The sequence below is a fragment of the Trypanosoma cruzi genome, genomic scaffold (genome assembly GCF_000209065.1).
Source record: "Trypanosoma cruzi strain CL Brener 1047053516739 genomic scaffold, whole genome shotgun sequence".
NCBI classification, from domain to species: Eukaryota; Euglenozoa; class Kinetoplastea; order Trypanosomatida; family Trypanosomatidae; genus Trypanosoma; species Trypanosoma cruzi.
This window is the reverse complement of record NW_001849434.1, coordinates 59,734-81,035: the sequence shown is the minus strand read 5'-3', so window position 1 is coordinate 81,035 and position 21,302 is coordinate 59,734. Positions and strand designations below refer to the sequence as shown.

The window sequence follows — 21,302 nt, the reverse complement described above, 5'->3', positions numbered from 1 at the left end:
GGACTGTGAGTGTGTATGAGAAACCAAACCAACCCAAAAAATAAAAAATAAAAAATTAAAACCTTTTTGTCTTTTTGTCTGGTACTTTTTTTTTTTTTTCGTATGTGTGCGTGTGTATTTGTGTCCATTAATTCCTTTCCCCCCTAAATCTCTCTTTTTTTTTTGAGGGGGGGGGGGGGGGAAAACATGGGTTTTATATTTGTTGCTTTTCCTTCATGGGTGTATTTATTTATAAGCGTCTTTGAGAACCCAAAAAAAAAAAAAAAAAAAAAAAAAAATTAATATTTAATAATAATAAAGTGAACCAAAGAAAGAAAGATCGAAACAAACGTACATCTATACGTATCTATCTATCTATAAACACACACACAGTTGCTTCCTTCTATTTCGCTTGTGTGTATATACAGGCACACAGCGGTTTACATGCATGCATCATGTTTGGCCCCCATACACTCCAATTGGAGTAATTCATATTATTATTATTATTATCATAATTCCTTTGCTTGGGCTTTTACAGTCTTTTACCCCCCTTCCCCTTTCCCTTTCTCTCTCTCTTTTTTTTTTTTTTTTTTTCCTGTTCATATCATTTTAGACTTTTTTGTCTCTTGTTCCATCTCCCCTATATATTTATATACGCACACGCACACATATGCCTTCTATCTGTTTTCATTTTCTTTACTTTTTTAGTTGATTATCAGCTGTTTTCACTGTTTTTTTATATTTATTTTTAATTAATTAATTAATTATTATCTTTTGCTGCTGCCGTGCAAACGGGTGCCTCTGTCTACCTATCGGCAAATGTAGATGCGTCTGCAGTCTGCGCGCGGCACCCGTTCCTTCCACTGGCTGTGTGCATGCGTGCATGTCATATGAACACATGGAGTGGGTGGGGTGGGGTGGGGGGATGGAGGATAGAACCCACACCACTGCGGCAGCAACAAAACAACGAAAGTAAAATAATGTGTGCGACTCAAATATCAAACTGTGGAGGCCATTGGACTATGCCGACATTCAAATAAATGTGGGAAGAAAAAAGGAATGGAAGTTTTGCTTGAATATGAGGTCGAAACAAAGAGAATGCGGGAGGCGATGAGTCGTGGGTGGTGTGTGCTTGGAGAGTGCAACGAAGGCTATCAAATGAAGACAAACAAACAAACACGCACCAGCTATAGGGTGGCCGACATCGCTATGGAGGCGCGTCTTTAGTTTTCTCTCATTGTGATTGCCCTTTACTTTTTTTAAAATATTTTTTATTTGTTTTCTTTATTTTGTTGGTTGGTGCGTGAGTGTCCTCTTTTCATTCGTAAGCAAACGGCCCCAGCAAGAAGAGGAGGGAGGGAGGGAGAGAGAGAGAGAGAGAGAAGGATACAACAGGAACACAATTCAATAGGAACATTCAGCGGCTTGCACACATTCTGGAGAAATGGTCATGTACGACCCCGCCGCACCGAACAACTACCGCGACGTCAAAGTAATGTGGTGGAAGCGCGCCCGGGAGGATGAGCGGAAGAACGACATTTCACGTTCGTTGGCGGCAGCAGCGGAGGCGGGATCATCGCCGTTTGATATGCCGGACATGATGCGCATGGCGCCAAGGGATGAATTGGCGTACGATATCCTTGGCGGGAGCGGGGACACGATGTCGCTGCATCTCAGCGCGGAGGAGCTTCACCAAAGACGCGTTCGACAGAGCGCCGCGTTGGGCATCACCACAGCGATGAATTTGGAGCGTGAAGAACTGGAGGCGGCCCATAAGGCACGAGTCGCTGCTGGTATGGACCGCAGAGGACGCATTGGGCAGAAGCTTGGAAAATTAATGAGTGTGGCTGCTACAAGAGAAAACGCGACCAAAACGAACACAACTAGTGACCACGTCGGGGATGGAATAAACACTTCGGGAGGGGAGATGACACCAGCAACAACGACGACAACTTCAACAACAACTTCTCTTCCAGGTATCACTGCACCTCTTGTTTTTCAGAGGTCGGAGTTGGCCGCTGGTGGGTATGTTGTGCGTGAGGACGTTGGCGCCCTTGAGAAGCGAAAGACACACTACGGGAAGCCAAGCTCGACCATTCTCATCCGCTTCGTCCGCGACGGACCGCCAGTAGAAGTGTTTGATGACACCAGCAATAAAAACGTTAGCAGTGGGATGCTGCGCAATGCATTTTTGGAGAACATCCAGGATTTGTGCGGGCAGTGTGGCGTTGTACGTTCGCTGCGTTACGTGGTCTTGGACGATGAGAAGAGGGCGGCACTGCGAGCTCGTTTGGAAAATGAGAGGGAAGAAGTTTCCGCTGCTTCCGCCGATGTGGAGACACGTTTGTCACGTGAGATGATCCGTGTTTTGGTTCGTTTTGACACCGTCGCGAATGCCTTTAAAGCTTTGGAGATGCTGCAGCAGCGGCATGGCTCGAACTGGGACGTCTGCTTTTTCTCCACGCAGTTGTTTGACGCGGGGGCACTTGGGCCGGCGGAGGGTGAATCACTCTGCTGCGCTTGATATGACATTTGCCCCTGAGAAAACCGTTGCAATAGTCGTAAGTCCTTTGGTAATGTAGAGGCGTGTCTGTGTGCGTGTGCGCGAGGAGAGTTTTGAATGTCGTTTGATGCACGTGCCCATTATTTCTGCCTCTGCTTTCTTTCTTTCTTTCTTTCTTTCTTTTTTTGTTGTTGTTGTATGGGTTTTTGAGTCCCTGTTGTTTCAAGCATTCGATGATATTGCCACATTTCCTTTTATATATTTATATCCATTTGTTCATTGCAGAAGTCTTTTGTTTTATTGCACAGTCATAGAGAGCGCGTGTTTATCCGCGGAAAAGTTATCTTCAGATAATTGTCATACATTTATATATTGGGGCTTTGATAAAGTAGGAAGGCAGGAAAGCAGGGAAAACAAAAACAAAAACAAAACTAAAAAAGGGTGGGAAGGGAAGAAGGAGGACGTGTGTGTGTGTGTTGGGCAGAAAAGAGGAAACGCCAGCAGTTCAAGCGTACGTACATCAACGTCAGGGAACTGGGGAAATGTCAAAGTCTCTCGTTGAACACGATCCGCATCTTGCGGATGTGATTGAGAAGGAGAAGGCACGTCAATACCGCAGCCTGGAGCTTATCGCGTCTGAGAATCTTACATCGCGTGCTGTGTTGGAGTGTCTTGGGTCTTGTCTAACAAACAAGTACGCGGAGGGAGAGTGCGGCAATCGCTACTACGGCGGCACGGAGTATTGTGACGTCATTGAGAGCTTGGCCAAGAAACGTGCCCTTCAGGCCTTTAAATTGGATGAAACGGAGTGGGGCATCAACGTGCAGCCGTATAGCGGATCTTCTGCCAACTTTGCCGTCTACACAGGACTTTTACAGCCACACAGCCGCATTATGGGTCTCGACCTCCCCTCCGGTGGCCACCTGACTCACGGCTTTTATACCGCCAAGAAGAAAATTAGCGCCACCTCGTTGTATTTTGAGTCGTTCCCGTACAAGGTGGATGCCAATGGTGTGATTGACTACGAAAGTCTGGAAAAAATTAGTGAAGTGTTTCGACCAGCGATGATTATCATGGGTGCCTCTGCGTACTGTCGTGACTTTGACTACGTGCGCCTGCGGGCTCTTTGTGATAGCCTTGGCTGCCTCCTCTTTATGGACATGGCACACACAGCCGGTCTGATTGCAGGGGGCGTGTTGAAGTCCCCGTTTCCTTACGCCGACGTTGTTTCGACCACGACGCACAAATCACTGCGTGGCCCCCGTGCAGGAATGATATTTTATCGCAAGAAGGGTCGCAACGGTGAGGCGACCAACTTTGAGAGCCGCATAAATGAGGCCGTTTTTCCAGGTCTTCAGGGGGGACCACACATGCACCAGATCGCAGCCATTGCCACACAAATGAAGGAGGTTTGCGATCCCGCGTGGGCGACATATGCGCAACAGGTTGTGAAGAATGCAAAGAAGCTTGCAGCCGCGCTCATCGCACGTGGTCACCGCCTTGTGTCGGAAGAAATCGACAATCATGTTGTACTTTGGAACGTGCGTGAACTTGGTCTGACTGGAAACAAGGTGGAGAAGCTGCTTGATTTTGTATCCATCAGCGTGAACAAAAATTCCATTCCGGGGGACAAGAGTGCGTTGGCGCCAGGAGGTGTGCGTTTGGGCACATGTACACTGACAACACGGGGGATGGTCGAGAGTGACATGGAGCGTGTTGCGGATTTACTTGACCGTGCAGCAAAATTGTGTGTGGCGCTGCAACAGCAGGTGGGACCAAAGATTAAGGACTTTGTAGATGCCATGAGGGCGAGTGAATTGGCGTGCCAAATGCGGCTGGAGGTGGAACAAATTGCATCCTCGCTCTACATCCCAGGGCTAGACCTTGAGACGATGAAGTACAAGGACGGCATTCCACCTGCTGCCTAATTATTATTATTATTATTATTATTTGGGGACTTGTGAAAGGAACGTTTGCGAGAATGCGGGCTATTCAAATGAAAATGTATCCGGATTTGAATATACATGTTCTCCTACACGATGCTTTCCCATCTTATGGTTTTTTTTTGGTTGACTGCGATGGAAAGGAATCAATGAGCCAATAACGGCAAGACAAATATATTTATATATTTTTTTATTATTGGACATCTCACGCACCCTCTTTGATTCGGACCCTGCGGTGGGGTCTTGTGGCTTTGGAAGGACCTCAAATTCTACCACTTTGTAAGGGATAAATATCTCTAACTTGAATAGACTCTGCGACGTGCCACGTGAGTGGCTACCAAAATATATACGATTGGAGCAAGACACTGAGGATGTGGCGAACCCACTGTCTTCTCCACTTATCCCTCTTTTTTTTTTCCCTTCTCCGTTCTAATTTATTTATTTTTATTAGGAGCTTGTGAAAAGAATGATCGCGGTAGAGCTGGCTAACTTAATTAATGTATGTATATATCCTGATAAATGAAGGCATTCTTTATGATGCTTTCTACCGTATGAATCTTTTGGGAAGAACGCGACTTTGTAGGGGCAGGGAGCCGATAGAGGCCAGATAATATTTGATTTTATTTTGCCACCCCACCCACCCCCTTTTGATCCCCACCACGCGGCGGGGTCATGTGGTTGGAGGACCCCAAAGTCTGCCACTTCGTAAGTAATAAATACTTCAAATCATAACTGAGGACAAGGGACCATGCTAGTGGTCCACAGAATTCTATATATGTTGAATGAAAAGAAAAACATTGAAGCAATTAACTAACGAACCTTTTTTCCCTAACTTGTTTGGTTTCCATAGGTTTTCAGGATCCGGCCGGCTGCCCGGAAGATTATTCGGGATAAGTTAGGGATCCGGCTAGCAGATTGGGATGAATATTCCGAGGTATTTTCAGTTTTCTTTTCATCTGTGTGTGCATGTGTGTTTGTGTATATATTTGTGTGTGTGGCCGTGGTGACAAGACGGAGAAAAAACAGCAAATATTCTTTTTTTCTTTTCTTCTTTTTTTTTTTTTTTTTAATACTTCTCTACTGAAAAGTTAGGTATATACTTTTTTTTTTTTTTTTTTGCTAGCGATTTGGTTTTTGGTTGGCATGTTTGTTTTTATAAAGAATTTTAAAGGGAGTCTTGTCGTTACGGCACTCCTGGTAGCTCTTCTTGCCGTTGGTAACGCCCTCTGCGCAGGTGTACACGATGACGAGGTGACAAAGCAGCTGCTGCTTGCTGGTGATGCGGCGCTACGACAGGGCCGCAGCCAGTACCAGGAGGCATTGGCAAAGTACACGGAGGCCCTCGCCCATAACCCCAGTAGTGTTCGTGGGTTATACAGTCGCGCGGAGTTATTGTCTATGATGCGACAACGGGAGGAGTGCATGCAAGATTTGGACCGCCTGCTCCAACTGGATACAAAACACCACCGCGGTTTGGCTCTTCGTTCCTCACTCAACGCCCAGGCAGGCCATCTGCAGGAGGCGATTCGAGATGTTGAAGTTCTTCTCCCTCTCTACAAGGAAATGAAGAAACCTTCCAAAGTGGCGGATTATGAGGAGAAATTGCGAGACCTGCAGCATTACACATCCGCGTGGCTGCCACTTCGGAAAAAACTTGAGGCGCCCAAACATTCAGCAGGCGATATCACTGAAAGCGAATACAAGACATGCGTCGCACTGCTGCATGATATGATTCGTAAGTTTGCAAAGGACAATGTAGGAATGCGATTGCAACGGGCTGAGTGTGCACTAGCATGTGGTGATAACCAGGCAGCCTCAGAGGAGCTGAAGTACGTTGTGCAGAAGGAACCTCAAAACTTGGAGGCGGTGGCGTTAGCTGCACGTGCGTACCGCGCATTGGGGGCAATAGAACAAGCGCGGGCTGAGTTGCGGATGTGTCTTTCTTTGGATCCGGAGTACGCGGCGTGTGCACAGCTGCACAAACTTGTGCGGGGGCAGATGCGGATCACAAAGGCGATCACGGAGGCGCTCGATGCGAAGGATTACCAACGCGCCTTGCAGCAGATTGACGAGGCCGAAGAGCTGGAGGAAAACCCGCCGTACAAGGATCAGCTTCTGCTTTGGCGCTGCACGGTGGCCGTTGGATTGCGAGACACGGAGAAGGGTCTTTCCGTATGCGAGGAAGCCATTGAGTTTCTAGGCGCGGAGAACCCGGCCTCCTTTGATGTGCACCTGCAGAAGGTGGATATTTATCTTATGCAGGACGATCTAAAAAGTGCCGAGGAGCAGCTGCAAAATGCCCGTCGGCTCCAGCCGAATCACGAGCGTGTGAATGAATACAGGCAGAGAATAGAAAATCTTAAGCGCGTTGCGGGGAGGAAGGACTACTACAAAATTCTAGGCGTTAAAAAGACAGCAAACGATGCTGAGATCCGACGGGCCTACCGTCATCTCGCAAAGACATTACATCCCGACAAATTACGTTCGCAGGAACTTTCTGCAAAGGAACGACAGAAGGCGGATGAACGTTTCCGTGACATCAACGAGGCGAAGGAGATTCTGCTTGATGAAAAGAAGCGGGAGATTTACGACAGTGGCGAAGACCCAACGAAGCCATCTGGACAAGGCGGGGGGCAACCGTTCTACGGCCATCCATTCACATTTCATGGCAATCCGTTTGGTCACGGTGGCGGTCATCAATTTTTCTTTCGCTTTGGCTGAGCTGTTGCGGGGATGTAGGGGGAGGATGGGACTTCTTGGGGTTTTGCCTCTGGCCCCTTGGATGTACCCTTGTTTTCATCTCCTTCTTTTTTTTCTTTCTCTTTTTTTTTTTTTTTTTTTTTGCTTGTAGTCATTATGCCAAACCGCTGCATCAAAAAAACAGCAACAACAACAACAACAAAAAAGAAAAGCAGAACAAAAGGAAATAAACGTTAAGGAGTAAGTGGATGCGGTGAAGAGAAAGGAAGGAAATGGAACAACAACAACAACAAAAAAAAAAGAGGAAAAAAAAAAAGTGGGGGGCATAGAGTGTGCGAATTTATTTTGTCTGAGACTTTGCAAGAGTTTTACTCGTTCATTTTTTTTTTTTTTCTTTGATATATATATATATATATTTGTAATTGTGCGTAATGTGGCCTGCCCGCAGTTTGTGTACATGTGCTTTTTTTAAATATTTTTCCAGCCACTCAATTTTGCTCTTTACTTTTTTTTTTTTTTTTTGGCTTTCCCCTTTTTTTCCTCTTTTTTTTTTTTTTATATGTATGTGTGTTGTTGGCCATTGGGCCGTCACGGCTGTTGTTGTCGCTGTATGCGTGTACCTGTTTTTCCGCGTTTTTTTTTTTTTTTTTCGTTTGTTTGTTTCTGTTGACATGCATATGTAGGTATTCGTATATATATATATATTTAAATACACACCGATTTGTACATTTATTAGGCTCAGGGGGGAGGAGGTGGAGGAGGAGGGGGTTCTCCCATTGTTTTGTCGATACCGAAACATCCTCCTTTTTTTTTTTTTTTTTTTTGTATTTTGTTATTTAAAAGGGTGAGTGGAGGGGTGCACTGGGGAAGAAGGGGGGAAGGGGGGAAAATAACAACTGGGCAGTTTGGTGGGGTGACTTTTTTCCCCCACGCATGTCGAAGTGGGCCTCCGTACCAGGGGAGAACGACGAATTTGGTGAGCGCAATGAGGGGAGCGGCACACTATTCTCCTGCAGTTATGTCGTTCACATTCCGCCTCCCGTGTCGGGGCCGAGCCTCCCTGCGAACGCCATCGATATTGTCTCCATTACACTCCCGCACGTTAGGCTCGCGCCAGACGTTACGCAAAAGATGGTGACATGGTACGAAGTACTTGTCCGTTCCGCCACCCACCAATGGAGTGTCTTGAAGCGCTTTTCAGAGTTTGTAGAGCTTTACAAGGCGATGGAGAAGGCCAACCTTTTGCAACTGGCGAGACAGCAGTTGGAGAGGGCCCTTGCAGCTCCACCGTCTCGATTTTTTCCATCCCAACGGCGTCAGCAGCGACTGGAGGAATTTGTTCAATCACTCCTGCAGACAATGAAGGATCTCTTAGTCTCTCTTCTTTGCAGCGGCAGCCCGGAAACGGAAGTGGTGGGGGACTTCTCACGACAGACAGCATCGCTGGTGACAGGCTCCGCCTTTTCAATTTTTATTCGTTTTTTGACGACAACGTCATACAATGCCTTGCTAGTGAGCGCGTTAGCGGGACGGGATTCTACGGCGCATATGACAAGTGGGGCGACCACTGATTGCCTCATGATGGACGAGCGGACTCATGTGCCGCCGGCCAAAATTATACATTTGCCGAAGCAACGCTTTACGATAATGTTACAGCTTCCGGGTGTTAGCATATCAGCAGTATTTGTGGAATGCTCGGAGGACTCGCGAGAGATTGTCGTTAAGGGCGCATGGAATAACCACATCAATGGTCCCGATTCTGTTCTTAGCGGAAAAATCGACACTTTGCGAAACCTTTCTGTTACGTCGAGCGGTGGTTTGGCGGAGACGGTTCTTTCCACAGACCTCTGTGCGATGGCTGACACCACCAAAGTGTTGGTTGACACGTTTCCAGTGGGTGATTTCCAGATGGAATTTGAGGTTCCACCGCCTTTTGCTGTTCGCGAGTGGGAAAGTCAGTATGCGGGGGGTGTTTTATTTCTTACCTGGCGAAGCGACGCTTTCAATGTTTCCAACCCGACGAAGAACACATGATGGATAAGGCCAGAAATATGGGGGTCTCATTGGGTGCATGTCTGTGCGTCTTTTCAAGGTTCGAGCGGCGTTGAGGTGAATTGCCTTTTATTTCTGTGTATTTTGAATTATTCCCTCCCCGCTATGTATGTATGTTTTCTTTTTTTTTTTTTTGTGTGTGTGTGTGTGGAATTTTTTATATCTTGTGTCAGCATTCTACTGCTTTTTTTTTTTTTTCTATACGAAAACGGCGTTACTTGTGGCTCTACTCTCTCTCTCTCTCTGTGTGTGTGTGTGTGCGTGTGTGGGCGTGGGTTTTTGACATGGCCTTTCTTTTTTTTTTTTTTTATATATATATGGACGGAACCTCTCCCTCTTTGTAGCAGCACGGAAGGAAAGTAACAATTATTTAATTATTTATTTATTTTAGCCGTCTTGAGGACAAACGCGGCGGTCGACAATATTCTGCCAGCCACTTTGGCGGCACCACTGCAGATTTCCACATCCCTTGTTTTTCTCCCCCTTGACATTTAATTTGAGGTACCGTTCTTTGACGCCATTAAGCATGACAGCGCAGAAACCAACTGAGATGACGACAGAGGAGCGATACGCGCTGGTACGCTCTGTCGGTGAAGAGTGCATACAAGAAGAAGAACTGTTAAACCTCATCACAAAGAAGCCAAACATCCGCTGCTATGATGGATTTGAGCCTTCCGGACGCATGCACATTGCACAAGGTGTCTTCAAGGCCGTCAATGTCAACAAATGCACACAAAGTGGATGTGAATTCGTCTTTTGGGTAGCCGACTGGTTTGCTTTGATGAATGACAAAATGTGTGGTGAACTGGAAAAGATCCGCATAGTTGGCCAGTACCTTATCGAGGTATGGAAGGCCGCCGGTATGAATATGGAGAAGGTGATTTTTTTATGGAGTAGCGACGAGATCACACGAAACGCAAACTCGTACTGGAAAACCGTACTTGACATTGGCCGCCGAAACACCATTGCACGCATCAAAAAGTGCTGTACGATAATGGGCAAGCAAGAAGGCACGTTAACCGCAGCACAGATTCTTTACCCACTGATGCAGTGTGCAGACATCTTTTTCCTCAAGGCAGATATTTGCCAACTCGGTCTGGACCAGCGCAAGGTGAATATGTTGGCTCGAGAGTACTGTGACCTCATTGGACGCAAACTGAAGCCCGTGATTCTTTCGCATCACATGCTCTCCGGTCTTAAGGAAGGTCAGCCGAAGATGAGCAAGAGTGATCCGGATAGTGCTATTTTTATGGAAGACACGAGGGAGGACGTTGAGCGGAAGATTCGTCATGCATACTGCCCACGGTTAAGGCAAAAGAAGGCGGAGGTTCCCGAGGATGGGGCTCCGGTGTCCAGCGAGGAAAAAAATCCGGTATTGGATTACTTCCAACATGTCATCTACTCTCGTCCAGCTGCAAGCACCACAATTAACGGCACATTGTACAAGACGTACGAGGAACTTGAAGAGGCTTTTGTCGATGGCACGATTACTGAGGAGCTACTGAAGGACGCGCTTGCTTTAGAACTGAATGCCTTGCTGGAACCGGTGCGTCATCACTTTGCATGTGATCCTCACGCGGCCGAACTTTTGGAAAAAGTAAAGTCCTTTCGGAAAGGTGGTCAGCACCGCCGTTGACAGATATAGGTCCGTTTGAGCAGTCGGAAACGCCACTGGCTGTTGTTTGGCTGCCAGCGGTGATAAAATTGTCTGTAAATATTGCTGTCGCCATTTCTGATGCGGTCAAGGCATTTCTGGAGCAGCACTCCGATGGAGAAGTCGTTCTTCTTCTTCCTGAGTGGACGGCCTTTTCGTGTGGCGAGGTGACGGGCGAAGAGAAGAATATCAACGCTGCACTCGAGTTGAATCTTGCGCTCCTGCAGGCGACTTACTTGAGGAAGGAAGGTGTGCGTGTCGTGCGCCAGAGCCAACTTATTCTGGACAATCCCAATGATTACTGGGTGGCAGCTATTAACGCGGGTCGGCGCAACATGTTGCAGTACTTGGGGGACGTCTGCGGGGAATTTAAAACTGCCGGTGATTTGGTTGCGGCTCTCATGTACGTGGCAGATGTGGCCATGTTGAAGGCAACCCACATTATCTCCGCGTCTCATGAGCGTGGCTACCACGAGGTTGTGAAGGAGTTCTTTGATGGTCGTGTCACGGCCATCCCCACGAGGGAAGGGACAGTTCCGCCTCTCCACCGCCCGGAGGCACCCGTTGCTGGTGCTGACGACGTCCTGTTTCTTGACGACACGGACATGGATACGCGACGCAAGATTAAAAAAGCCTATTGTGCACCCAACGAGGCAGCGAACCCGGTTCTTTCCATTGCCGCGTGGCTCCTGCGTGAGCGTGGCACGCTGACAGTAGAGAGGGCGGTGGAGAATGGAGGTAACGTGGCGTACACGAGCGAAGCACAGCTTCGTGACGATGCGCAGTCAGGCGCGTTGCACCCCGCAGACCTCAAGGCGGCCGTCACGAAGCCATTGCTGGAGGTGTGCGCGGTGTCGAAGACGGTGCTCTCTAGTGCTGAGGGCAAAAAACTTTCACAGACGTTGCGTCAGGCCGAGAAGACACTGTCGAGAAGATCAAAGTGAGAGGTACGTGTTTGAGACATTTCTCTTTTCGTTGGGTTTTCGGAGGATAAAAAGTGTGCATGTGTGTCTGTGTGTGTTTTTGTGTATTTGGGAGGAATGCGAAGGGAGAGAGATAGAGGGGGAGAAAAAAGGAAATAAAAACAAGAATGAATAAATGATATTTCAGTGATCAACATTTGAACTTAACGAATTAAAAATAATTTGCTTTGTTCAGAGGAATAGGGATGTTAGGATGACCACGATACATTCCATGCGTTTTTGGCTCAGACAGCAGACGGCTGCGTACGTTTTCCTTTTTCTGGTGGTTTTTTTTTTTTTTTTTTTGCTGCAACTCACCCCGCACCTTTTATGCGGTTGCCTTCTCTTTTCTTTTTTCTTTTCTTATTCCTGCGTGCAGCGATTAAAGTGTTCCCCATTCTCTCTCTCTCTCTCTCCCCAACTGATATTAGAAGGCATGTGCGACCAGACGCGGCTCAGTAGATGATGATGAGGGTTTTACTCATCCCTGCCTCGCTTTTTTTTTTTTTGCCGCTTGTGACTTGGATCCATTTTTGTTTCCAACGATGTTGCGTGGGAGGGTAGCGCGAGTGCAGTTCCTTTTGTTCCTTCTGCCATCCCACCCGCTATTGCCCTCCACGCGGAGGGAGGGAAGCCGGTGGTTGCGGGAAACAAAAGGCTGCCAATCCATGAGTTTACGACGCACCGCGTTATCGTAGATGGTGGGTGTTGAATTTATTATTATTATTATTATTCATGTGAGTTTGAGTGTGAGATTCTTTTTTTTTTTTTTTTTCTGCATGCGGGATGCCGTGCACACTGAACCAACTTGTCACCATCTTCTTTTGTTTTTTTATTCTCTGCAGGAATAGGAGACAGGACTTCATCCAACTCGCATATTCTCCCTGTGGTTGCGTGTGTGGCGATTTCCAAGGCGACCTTCTTTGAGGAGTGCGCAGAGTGCGTCGGGTTTTAGGGGGGCGCTGGTCCGCGAATGCAAACAACGCCAACTATGTTCCCCGTGAACTCTGTGAGCTCTCAACGCACTGTGTGGTCAGTGATGCACGAGCCACCGCCACCACCGTACCGACGTCTCGAGCCACAGGATCAACAGCAGCAACACTCTTGCAATTTGCGCCAATTAAATACGGCGGACTTCGGTACCTCTTCTTGTGACGGCGCATTGGCAAAAAAGGCTTCACGGGGCCCAAAAAAAGACATTGTGCCAACCTTCATGGCGAATTCCACGCGAATTCTCATGGAGGCGGCGGAGACTGCGAAAGAATTGAATAATTTTGAAAGTTCTCTGCGGTACCAGCTTCGTACCACCCCCGTCTTTCCGAACGAAGGGCGGCAGGAGAGCCCCATTTTAGATGCCGACACGGGTGGCTTACCGCAGAGAAGCTTTACCCCAAAATCAATGGACGCGACGCCATCTCTGGCCCAGCGATCTCCGCGGGCGTTGCTGAGTCTTTCCCCCCGCATACTTTCTGAGCTTCTTCTGCGAAATAATTCGATTGTGTCACGGCTGCTAGAGATAGGTCAAGAGAGGGTGCTGCAACTTATGGAAGAGACAGGACGTCGGGTTGGAATGCGAACGGTGACATCACAGGAGCTCTTCTTTTTGCTAAGTTGCATTTTTGATGAAAAGACGCTCTGGAAAGGTGATGTTGATTATCTGTTTCGCTTTTTTGATTGGGGTGGAAAGGGCTCGATGGAGTTTAAGGAATTTCTCGCCAGTGCAAGTCTTCTTTTTGTGCCTGCAGAGGTGCAGATAGCTGTGCAGTGCAGGAGGGTATTGAATGAGCGTGTGCTCGATGACAGTGTTATTTCAGTTACAGACATTGATTTGATGCTTGCGTCGCTGACAGATATTTTTGCATTGGTTCTTCCAGAGGTCTCTGCGCTCTGTGATGAGGTGCGACTGACGGTGGGGAATGTCATGCCGACGCACACAGTGCCTGTGGCGGCTTTCCGCAATGAGATAAATCGCATTTCCACCCTGAAGCGTTGTGTCTCGGCGGTTGAGTGGAATGGTTCTATTAAGTGGTCAGAAGTGTTACCTACACCACCAGAAAGTGACTGTGGCGGCACACATTTGGAGCGTCAGATGAAGTTGGTGAGCATGGCCATTGCGGAGGGGCGAGAGGCGTCCTTGTCTTCGGTCAGTGTGCAGAGCGATGAATACCTTATGGATGTTTCCCACCCACGCTTTGTTGCTGATAAATATCTCATTCGTTACAAGTGATGCGTAGATGTAACTGAAAAAAGATGTACTCATTCTTTGCTTTTATTTGCTTTTATTTTGATTTGTATATGGATTAAAAAATGGGCGTATTTTTGTCTCTCTCTCTCTCTCTGTGTGTGTGTGTGTGTGTGCGTGTGTGCAATCCACGGGGGTCTGCATTTAGAGAGTGGTCATCCCAGGGAGTTCTCTTCCTTGCCCATCCATGGGAACTGAAATTGGATAAATTTCTCACCGCGGCATTTTGTACGTAACATGAACGTTCACATGTAAATGTATTTTTTATTTTTTTTTTTCTTTTCCATGTCGTTGTGTAGTCCTTTCAGTTTATTTTAATCTTTACAGGCAGAGAGGGTTTTATTATATCTTCTTGCGAATGATTCCCATCCAGGGGGCAATGTCGTGCTTCCCACGATCGTCTTGTATGTTTTTGCAGTTGGTGGCTGTGGCCATAGTGTTGACTGTGCTCGATACGACGCAGGCTGTTCGTGTGCGCTCGAATACCCAAGACCTTACGCTTGAGGTGAATCAGGAGGAGCTGTGCATGTACTCCGTGGGCATCGACACGAATGAAGGTGCGATGCTGCACTACCACGTGCTGCATGGGGGCGATGATTTTGATGTGAGCATCCGAGACCCGAAGAACAAGACGATTTACGTGTCGTATGCGGGGGAACATGAGTTGGAGGACCGCGTGTACTTCACGAAGCACTTGCATGGCGAGTACTCCTACTGCATTGACAACCGCCCGTACTCTGGCAGCAGGAAATCTGTAACGATGAGCATCGGTGTGACTTCCCTGAAGCGATGGAAGGACCGCATTGATCCTCTTACAAGGATGATGCTGCGGACAGACAGTTTCATGTTGGGCCTTCATCAAGATCAGATCATATTCCGACTGCGCCAGCGAAATTTGCACGAGACTATTGAGGAGAGCAAAACACTCCTACTCTTGCAAGGTGCTGCTGAGACGTTGTTTATTTTGCTCCTCTCCTTCCTGCACGTTCTCCTCATCAAACACCTGTTTGCCAGAAAGGGCATGAGGGCCGTAGCGTGACGATGCAGCGACAGAGCGGAGGGAATGGAAGGGGAGCAGAGAAGGGATAGGTGTAAAAGAAAAGAAAGTGAAGAATGAAAAGCCGCATGGACGGTCACCCTATTTATTTATCTAAATTATTATTATTATTATTATTTTTTGGTGTGTCTTGTCTTTATTTATTATATATATTTTATATTATTACTATTTTTTTGTGTGCCATAATGCCTCTATAAATTTGATCATCAGTCGATGTGAGTACTGTCGCGGGCCACGGCAGAAACGCCGATACGGGCTGGAGGGTTTTGGGATTCAACGAATTCGTGGAGACGTGTGCTCGCTGCCCTCCCCTTTGGTTGAGTCCCTTCCCTTCCCTTCCCTTCCCCCTCCTCCTCTTACATTTCCCTCCTTCCCGATGGCATCGATTGGGGGCCTCTTCTCTTGTGTTTATTTGGCGCGGGGCATTTCCGCGAGAAGCGTGGCGAAGTGAAGGCCCGCGTTATGACTTTTGGGAGGGCTCAACTCGGTTGCTTGTTTTTTCTACTCCCTTTTTTGTCTCTTCCCGCTCCGACAGGTGGAAACGAATACCAAAGGGCAGAAGGAGCCGCCCCTTACTGAAGTAGAGGAGAGCGCAAGAACAACAACAAACAAGCAGAAAGGTAGATTCAACATGCTTCGTCGAGTTTTCCCTGTGAGTCGTGCTGCCGTGCGAGGCCCAACGCTGGCGCTGACTGCCGCGCTGCGTCACGGCCATCACGCGCAGACGCAGCATGACTTTTCAGGGTGTTTTTTGAGAAAATTGACAAGAGAGGAGGAGGAGTCGCTGAGAATCCTGCAAGATAATCGTCCCGTCTCTGCTGTGGTGCCAGGCAAGTTATTTATGCGGCATTGGATAGCCGCCGAGCAGTCGACCGTATCGGTAGTGAACCGTGTCATGTCTGGTATCATCTCTTTGTGCCTGATGCTTTGGAGCTGCGGCTACGCGACGCTGGGCTACAACGGCCACAACTGTGCTCATGTTGCGGGCTGGACTTTCATTGCGTTCTGGTTGGTTCTCCACACCCACTGCATGGCGATGATTCCCCTCTTTTCGCTCCTTGCCCTGATGCAGTTGGTGCTGAACTAAATGTTTTTGCGGGGTGAGAAAGGAGGATGAAAAAATTCCCAATTGGACGGGAAGTTTTTTTTTTTTTTTTTTCCGTCTGGGCTTTAAAGGGCCTGAACGACAAAACGAAACAGAAAAAAAAGGGGGTAACAACATCTTGGGAGAAGTTTTTCCTTCTTTTTGTTGTTGTTGTTTGTTTGTGTCTCTTTCTGTGTGTGTTTGTGTGTGTGGGCTGTCGTGTTGTGCGTTTGAGGCAAAACAACAACAACAAAAACAAGGAGGTGCACTTTCTTATTGTCCTTATTTATCATTATCATCATTATTGTCATGTATCTTGCGTTGGTGGCGGGACATTCTGCGTCGTTCCTTCTTTTTTTTTTTTTTTTTGTTGTTGTTGAACGTGCCGGCGTGTATGCATTTCTCACAAGTATGCATGCATTGGATTTGGCCGCTCTCCTTCTCTCTTAGGAAATGTATGAACGGATGTGAGAGGACGTAATACCCCTGCCACAAGTGATTTACGCGTATCCATGACGTATACAACATATACATACATGCATGCGTGTATATCTTTTGTGTGGACTGTTTTCATTTGGTTCCTTATTATTTATTTTTTGAAGTATTTGTCTCTTTTTTTCCTGTTTTTTTTTTTTTTCTTTTTTTCTTCTTGTTGTTCTTCATGCATTTAGGTAGGAGTGCACCCGTCATACTTGTGCGTGTGTGTTCTCCTTTTTTTTTTTTTTCTTTTTCTTTTTTCGCCCCCGCTCCCGTGGCTCACTTTTCTGTGGGTCCCGGAGTGTACGCGTGCTCGCGTTGGGTGCAAAAGGGATAGGGCCGAGTCAACGAGGAGGAAGAGGAGGAGGAGGTGTGTGGGTGCCGCGTGTCTTGTGCCTCACCCTTCCCCCCGCCCCCGCTTCTTCTCTCTTCTCACGCCAACGTGCAGAACAAAAGGCAAAAAAACAAACTACAACGCATACACACACACACACACACACAAACAAAAAACAAGAACAAGAGAGAAGAAAACAACAACAACAAAAGCATCATTTGTAGTACACTCGAGGTGTGACCACCTCAGTTTTTTTTTTTTTTTTTTTGTTGTTGTTGCGTTAAAACCCTATTTTTTTTAGTCGAGTCGTTCTTTCTTCCCTGCACGGCGTGTGTGCGTGTGTGTGTGTGGCTTGGAAGGACGTGTAGTCAAGAGAAATGGAGAAGTTCACCAAGGTGCGGCAAATTGGCAAGGGTAACATGGGTGCCTGTGCCCTTGCTCGCAACAACGAGGACGGCAAGTGCTACGTGATTAAGCAAATAGATCTCAGAAGGATGAGTAAGAAGGAGCGGCAACAGAGTCTCAATGAGGCGCATCTGTTGAGTTCTCTACGACATCCGAACATCATCAATTATGTAGATAGTTTTCTTTTGAAGAAGTCGGATCATCTTTGTATCGTCATGGAATTTGCCGATAGCGGAGACCTGAGTGCACGCATAAAAAAGTCGTATGGTGTCAACTTTCGTGAGTCTCAGGTACTTGATTGGATTATTCAGCTGGTGCTGAGCCTCTCGTATGTCCACCAGCGCAGGATCCTTCACCGCGACATCAAGTCTCAAAATGTCTTTTTGACAAGCCAGAATATTCTGAAGCTAGGAGACTTTGGCATCGCACGGACACTTAGTGGTACGTATGATCAAGCTAGGACCTTTGTGGGGACCCCGTACTATCTTTCTCCCGAACTTATATTAGAACGCCCCTATGATCACCGCAGTGACGTATGGGCTCTTGGTGTGGTAATCTACGAACTTTTGGCATTGAAACATCCATTCAACGCAACTAGCATGAAGGGGCTGATGCAGCGCATTCTTAAGGTACAATATGACCCTGTTCCGAAGTTGTACACGACAGAGCTGCGAAATATTGTACCACGTCTCTTGAATAGGGAGCCGGCACACCGCATTAAATTAGAGGAGCTGCTTGAGCTTCCAATTCTTCAACGTCGGATGCAAGAATGGATGCTGACTGATGTGATGCCTAAGAGTTACATTGAAACTCTTTTGCAGCAAAATTTACTGCCTCCTGCTATTGCCGCGTTACGAAAGTTTAATGCCAAGGGCGCAGATGTCGCAACGGCGGAAGTCTCTGCCTTGGTCTCTACAGGGGATGTGTCTCAAGGTGCACCTTTGGCTCCACCCATTTCTGCGGTGGAAGCACCGTTGTTACCGGGACGTTCTGAGAGGATCTCATTTCCGGTGGTGCACCGCAAATTCCAGCCAGTTGAGCAACAAAATCCACAACAACAACAACAACAACAACAACAACAACAACAACAACAACAGCGGAGACCACTTCCACCACCATCGCAGCAGCAGCAACTGCAGCCATATTCGGGCCCCATGCAAAAGCCTCCACCAGATCCCAGTTATCTTGGAGCTGTGCGGATGCCGAAACGAACGCAACCTGTCTATCTAATGTACAAGAACATCAATGGTAGTTATAACTCCGCTGCTATTCCCGGCGCTGGACGGCACGGCTCGCGCGTCTCTCTTTTTGTACCACGGCAGATCACTTCCAACAATGCGATTAACCGGAGTGAGCCCACTCAGGCTCCACAGTTAGGTGTAGACGGTGCAAAGCACCCTTCACTGTCGCCGGAGCCGCCTCACGGTCACGTAGATGCCGGCGGTGCGGCTTACATCCCTGCCAGCAATCCATTTAGTAACCGAACCTCTTCCAACGCAAATGCCGTAGGAGGTCCGTCGTACAAGAACCAAACAGATACCGATGCCAAGGAGGGAGGGGGCCAGCAGTTTGTGGAACAACGTGCTCGCAAACGTAACCAACAGGGTTCGAGTGCTGTGGCATCGTGCCTCAACCCCTTCTTTAGGCAGCCGTCAATTGGATCTTCCCCGCTTTCTTGTGTTCCGGGGGCGCCTAACATGGACATCAAGGCGATGCTCCAGCGTGCTGCGCTAGAACGGGCTCAACGACGCGCTTTTTCATGAGTTTTGGAAAGAGGGAAATCCGAATACTCTTTCCGCCCCCTCCCCCCCCCCCCCAAAAAAAAAAAAGAAAAAAAAAAGAATGAGAAAAGGAGAAATCTTTCAATTGGGAGTGAAGGAACGAGGCGAGCAAAAAACGGAAAGGGAGAGAAAAACACAAGGGGTTGGGGCCGAGCAGGGGTGTCAATAAGCACACTCTTTATCCCTTTCCCACCCTTCTTTTTTTTTTTTTCTCTCACGTAACTGTGGCAAAGCGTCTTTTTTTTTTTTTTTCTGTTTGTTTGTTTGTTTATATTTCTCTTCTTCAGATAAAAATAAATAAAATGAGAAAAATTACATTTTTTTCCTCTCTTTTTCTCCCTCTTTTTTCTCTCTCTTTTTTCTTTTCTTTGTTGTTTATATGCAACTGAAAGCGACTGGGAAGAAGATTTGTAGTGCTGAGTGACGTGTCTTTGGGATGGAGGGGACGAAGGGACGCCCATCACTTTTCTTTTTTTTCCCCTCTTCCACTGTTTTTTTTTTTTTTTTTGTCTTTTTCTTCGACCGCATATTCAGTTTTTTTTTTTAAATTTGGCGCTTCTGTTTGTGTTTGCGATGCTGGGATACACGGCGAGTGTGCGAGAGGGAGGGAGGGAGGGAGGGAGAGGGCATTTAGAGAAAAAAAAAAAAGGAAGAAAATGAGGGGGGAATTGGGACGGGAAGAGGGCTACGAGCGGGAACGAAAGAAAGGGGCTTATTGATTTTCTTTTCTTTTTTTTTTACTATTTTTGTTGTTGTTGTTGTTGTTCTTCTCATTTTATTTCCTTTCGAACAAAAAAAAAGAAAAAAAAAAAAGAGAAAAGAGGGCGGTGGAGGTGTAGGAAAAGGGGGGTGGCAGAGAGGTGGTGGGGGAATAAAACTCCCTTTTTTTTTTTTTTTTCGTTTTCTTTTCACCTCCCCGCGGTTCTCGGTCACACCGCAGGGAGGGCGTAGGAGCGATCCCCCTTCACTCTGCCACCCCTCTCGCATGCAAAAATATATAATACATCCGTGTGCCTTTAAAAATAGGTGCTTCACTGAAATAAAATGCACATGATAATTCTTCTCTCATAAATTCCTTGTGGCGCGTACACCCCTGTTGTGTGCGAGCGTGCGTGCGTGCGTGCGTTTATTGGGTTACACATTTAATGATATTGTTTTTATGTGTAATTGCACTCTTTTTATTGCTGAATATGGAACCGTTTTTTTTTTTTTCTGTCTTTGTAAATAAATATATACATATATGTGAGTATTTGTGTCTTTTAGCAACAAGAAGAAAAACAACAACAACATCAACAACAAAAAAAAAGTCGTCCTTCTTTTCATCCGCCCTCAGTTACCTCCACACTTTCTTTTTTCTTTTTACCTTCTCCTCTCTGTCTCTCTCTCTTTTTTTTTTTTCTCTCTGTTTGTCTGCCCCTTTTTTTTTTTTTGAGTTATTATTATTATTATTGTCTGTCTTTCTGTCTGTGAGTGTGCGTGTGTGTGTGTCTTCTTTTTTTTTTTTTTTTTGGCTGGAGTAGAGAGGGGGAGTGAGTGTCATCTCGTTCTGTTGCCAAGTGTCGGCGCATGACTCGTCTAACTGAAGTGTCAGTCTCTCCCCCCTTCACCCCCCTCCGTCTACACTTGTGCCATGTGGTCATATGACACTTCCCTGCATCCCTATTGCTCTCGTTTTTTTTTTGGTTTGTTTGTTTGCATGCTGGCAGAGCCAAAAGCAGGCAATTTCCCTCCAAATTGACGTGTCACAAGCCATGGTTATTTCCGTCGTCGACTTTCCCTCCTGATGTACCTGTTTGTAGTATTATTGAATGTGTTGAGATGCTGACAGTACCCTTGCCTCTTTATTATTATTATTATTATTATTATTATTATTTTCCCTGCCTTTTCCCTTTGTCCCTTTTATATTGGGGTTCCTTTTTTTTTCATTTTTTGTTTGTGCCACCCTTTCTGTGCGATTAAGCTGAATATGTGCTTTCTTTTTTTTTTCTTGTGTTTGTTTGTGTGTTTGTGTCCTCCTTTTTTGTTCTTTTTTTTTTCCCCCTTTTTTTTTTCTTCAATCCCCCTGTCTGTCTGACGCAATGCACACGAAGTGGTCCCCACGGTGCGTTAAGAAAGAGGTAGAAGACAGA

General features: G+C 46.8%; 8 protein-coding genes and 1 pseudogene across 8 annotated transcripts, besides 52 other annotated features; all 9 read left to right on the top strand.

Annotated features, from left to right (window-relative positions):
• Nucleotides 1-9,396: a sequence feature (heterozygous, Esmeraldo-like haplotype).
• Nucleotides 36-61: a sequence feature (AT_rich).
• Nucleotides 252-278: a microsatellite.
• Nucleotides 279-299: a sequence feature (AT_rich).
• Nucleotides 530-589: a sequence feature (A-rich).
• Nucleotides 711-750: a sequence feature (AT_rich).
• Nucleotides 1,234-1,256: a sequence feature (AT_rich).
• Nucleotides 1,331-1,362: a microsatellite.
• On the top strand, nucleotides 1,424-2,503 carry Tc00.1047053510407.100 (hypothetical protein, conserved; the record flags this gene model as incomplete). Its single annotated transcript, XM_805203.1, has 1 exon — nucleotides 1,424-2,503. The coding sequence occupies one exon, from the start codon at nucleotides 1,424-1,426 to the stop codon at nucleotides 2,501-2,503; it is 1,080 nt and encodes a 359-aa protein (XP_810296.1).
• Nucleotides 2,638-2,669: a microsatellite.
• Nucleotides 2,893-2,920: a microsatellite.
• Tc00.1047053510407.90 (serine hydroxymethyltransferase, putative) lies at nucleotides 3,025-4,410 on the top strand (the record flags this gene model as incomplete). Its single annotated transcript, XM_805202.1, has 1 exon — nucleotides 3,025-4,410. One exon carries the CDS (start codon nucleotides 3,025-3,027, stop codon nucleotides 4,408-4,410), a length of 1,386 nt encoding a protein of 461 aa, XP_810295.1.
• Nucleotides 4,410-4,433: a microsatellite.
• Nucleotides 4,436-5,311: a mobile genetic element.
• Nucleotides 4,596-4,623: a sequence feature (AT_rich).
• Nucleotides 5,383-5,422: a microsatellite.
• Nucleotides 5,458-5,493: a microsatellite.
• On the top strand, nucleotides 5,569-7,146 carry Tc00.1047053510407.80 (hypothetical protein, conserved; the record flags this gene model as incomplete). The annotated part of the gene is made up of 1 exon (XM_805201.1): nucleotides 5,569-7,146. One exon carries the CDS (start codon nucleotides 5,569-5,571, stop codon nucleotides 7,144-7,146), a length of 1,578 nt encoding a protein of 525 aa, XP_810294.1.
• Nucleotides 7,230-7,268: a microsatellite.
• Nucleotides 7,305-7,327: a microsatellite.
• Nucleotides 7,328-7,442: a sequence feature (T-rich).
• Nucleotides 7,504-7,543: a sequence feature (AT_rich).
• Nucleotides 7,631-7,682: a sequence feature (A-rich).
• Nucleotides 7,816-7,837: a sequence feature (AT_rich).
• Nucleotides 7,930-7,949: a microsatellite.
• Nucleotides 8,059-9,159, top strand: Tc00.1047053510407.70 (uncharacterized protein; the record flags this gene model as incomplete). The annotated part of the gene is made up of 1 exon (XM_805200.1): nucleotides 8,059-9,159. The coding sequence occupies one exon, from the start codon at nucleotides 8,059-8,061 to the stop codon at nucleotides 9,157-9,159; it is 1,101 nt and encodes a 366-aa protein (XP_810293.1).
• Nucleotides 9,397-10,330: a sequence feature (areas merged during assembly that could not be assigned to a particular haplotype. This can correspond to areas where the two haplotypes were merged or to regions with more than two copies in the genome that were merged during assembly.).
• Nucleotides 9,422-9,445: a microsatellite.
• Nucleotides 9,472-9,496: a sequence feature (AT_rich).
• Nucleotides 9,542-9,567: a sequence feature (AT_rich).
• Nucleotides 9,704-11,776, top strand: Tc00.1047053510407.60 (annotated as a pseudogene).
• Nucleotides 10,331-17,127: a sequence feature (heterozygous, Esmeraldo-like haplotype).
• Nucleotides 12,508-12,527: a microsatellite.
• Tc00.1047053510407.40 (hypothetical protein, conserved) lies at nucleotides 12,767-14,020 on the top strand (the record flags this gene model as incomplete). The annotated part of the gene is made up of 1 exon (XM_805199.1): nucleotides 12,767-14,020. One exon carries the CDS (start codon nucleotides 12,767-12,769, stop codon nucleotides 14,018-14,020), a length of 1,254 nt encoding a protein of 417 aa, XP_810292.1.
• Nucleotides 14,132-14,159: a microsatellite.
• Tc00.1047053510407.30 (hypothetical protein, conserved) lies at nucleotides 14,394-15,074 on the top strand (the record flags this gene model as incomplete). The annotated part of the gene is made up of 1 exon (XM_805198.1): nucleotides 14,394-15,074. One exon carries the CDS (start codon nucleotides 14,394-14,396, stop codon nucleotides 15,072-15,074), a length of 681 nt encoding a protein of 226 aa, XP_810291.1.
• Nucleotides 15,190-15,210: a microsatellite.
• Nucleotides 15,228-15,267: a sequence feature (AT_rich).
• Nucleotides 15,415-15,467: a sequence feature (GA-rich).
• On the top strand, nucleotides 15,724-16,179 carry Tc00.1047053510407.20 (hypothetical protein, conserved; the record flags this gene model as incomplete). The annotated part of the gene is made up of 1 exon (XM_805197.1): nucleotides 15,724-16,179. The coding sequence occupies one exon, from the start codon at nucleotides 15,724-15,726 to the stop codon at nucleotides 16,177-16,179; it is 456 nt and encodes a 151-aa protein (XP_810290.1).
• Nucleotides 16,789-16,827: a sequence feature (A-rich).
• Nucleotides 16,888-16,914: a microsatellite.
• Nucleotides 17,100-17,127: a sequence feature (T-rich).
• Nucleotides 17,128-17,158: a microsatellite.
• Nucleotides 17,128-17,267: a sequence feature (areas merged during assembly that could not be assigned to a particular haplotype. This can correspond to areas where the two haplotypes were merged or to regions with more than two copies in the genome that were merged during assembly.).
• Nucleotides 17,159-17,201: a sequence feature (T-rich).
• Nucleotides 17,268-21,302: a sequence feature (heterozygous, Esmeraldo-like haplotype).
• Tc00.1047053510407.9 (protein kinase, putative) lies at nucleotides 17,365-19,155 on the top strand (the record flags this gene model as incomplete). The annotated part of the gene is made up of 1 exon (XM_805204.1): nucleotides 17,365-19,155. The coding sequence occupies one exon, from the start codon at nucleotides 17,365-17,367 to the stop codon at nucleotides 19,153-19,155; it is 1,791 nt and encodes a 596-aa protein (XP_810297.1).
• Nucleotides 18,444-18,488: a microsatellite.
• Nucleotides 19,210-19,235: a microsatellite.
• Nucleotides 19,409-19,457: a sequence feature (A-rich).
• Nucleotides 19,491-19,550: a sequence feature (A-rich).
• Nucleotides 19,638-19,692: a sequence feature (A-rich).
• Nucleotides 19,774-19,796: a microsatellite.
• Nucleotides 19,920-19,939: a microsatellite.
• Nucleotides 19,965-19,993: a microsatellite.
• Nucleotides 20,271-20,299: a microsatellite.
• Nucleotides 20,437-20,472: a microsatellite.
• Nucleotides 20,519-20,682: a sequence feature (A-rich).
• Nucleotides 21,015-21,046: a microsatellite.
• Nucleotides 21,146-21,227: a sequence feature (A-rich).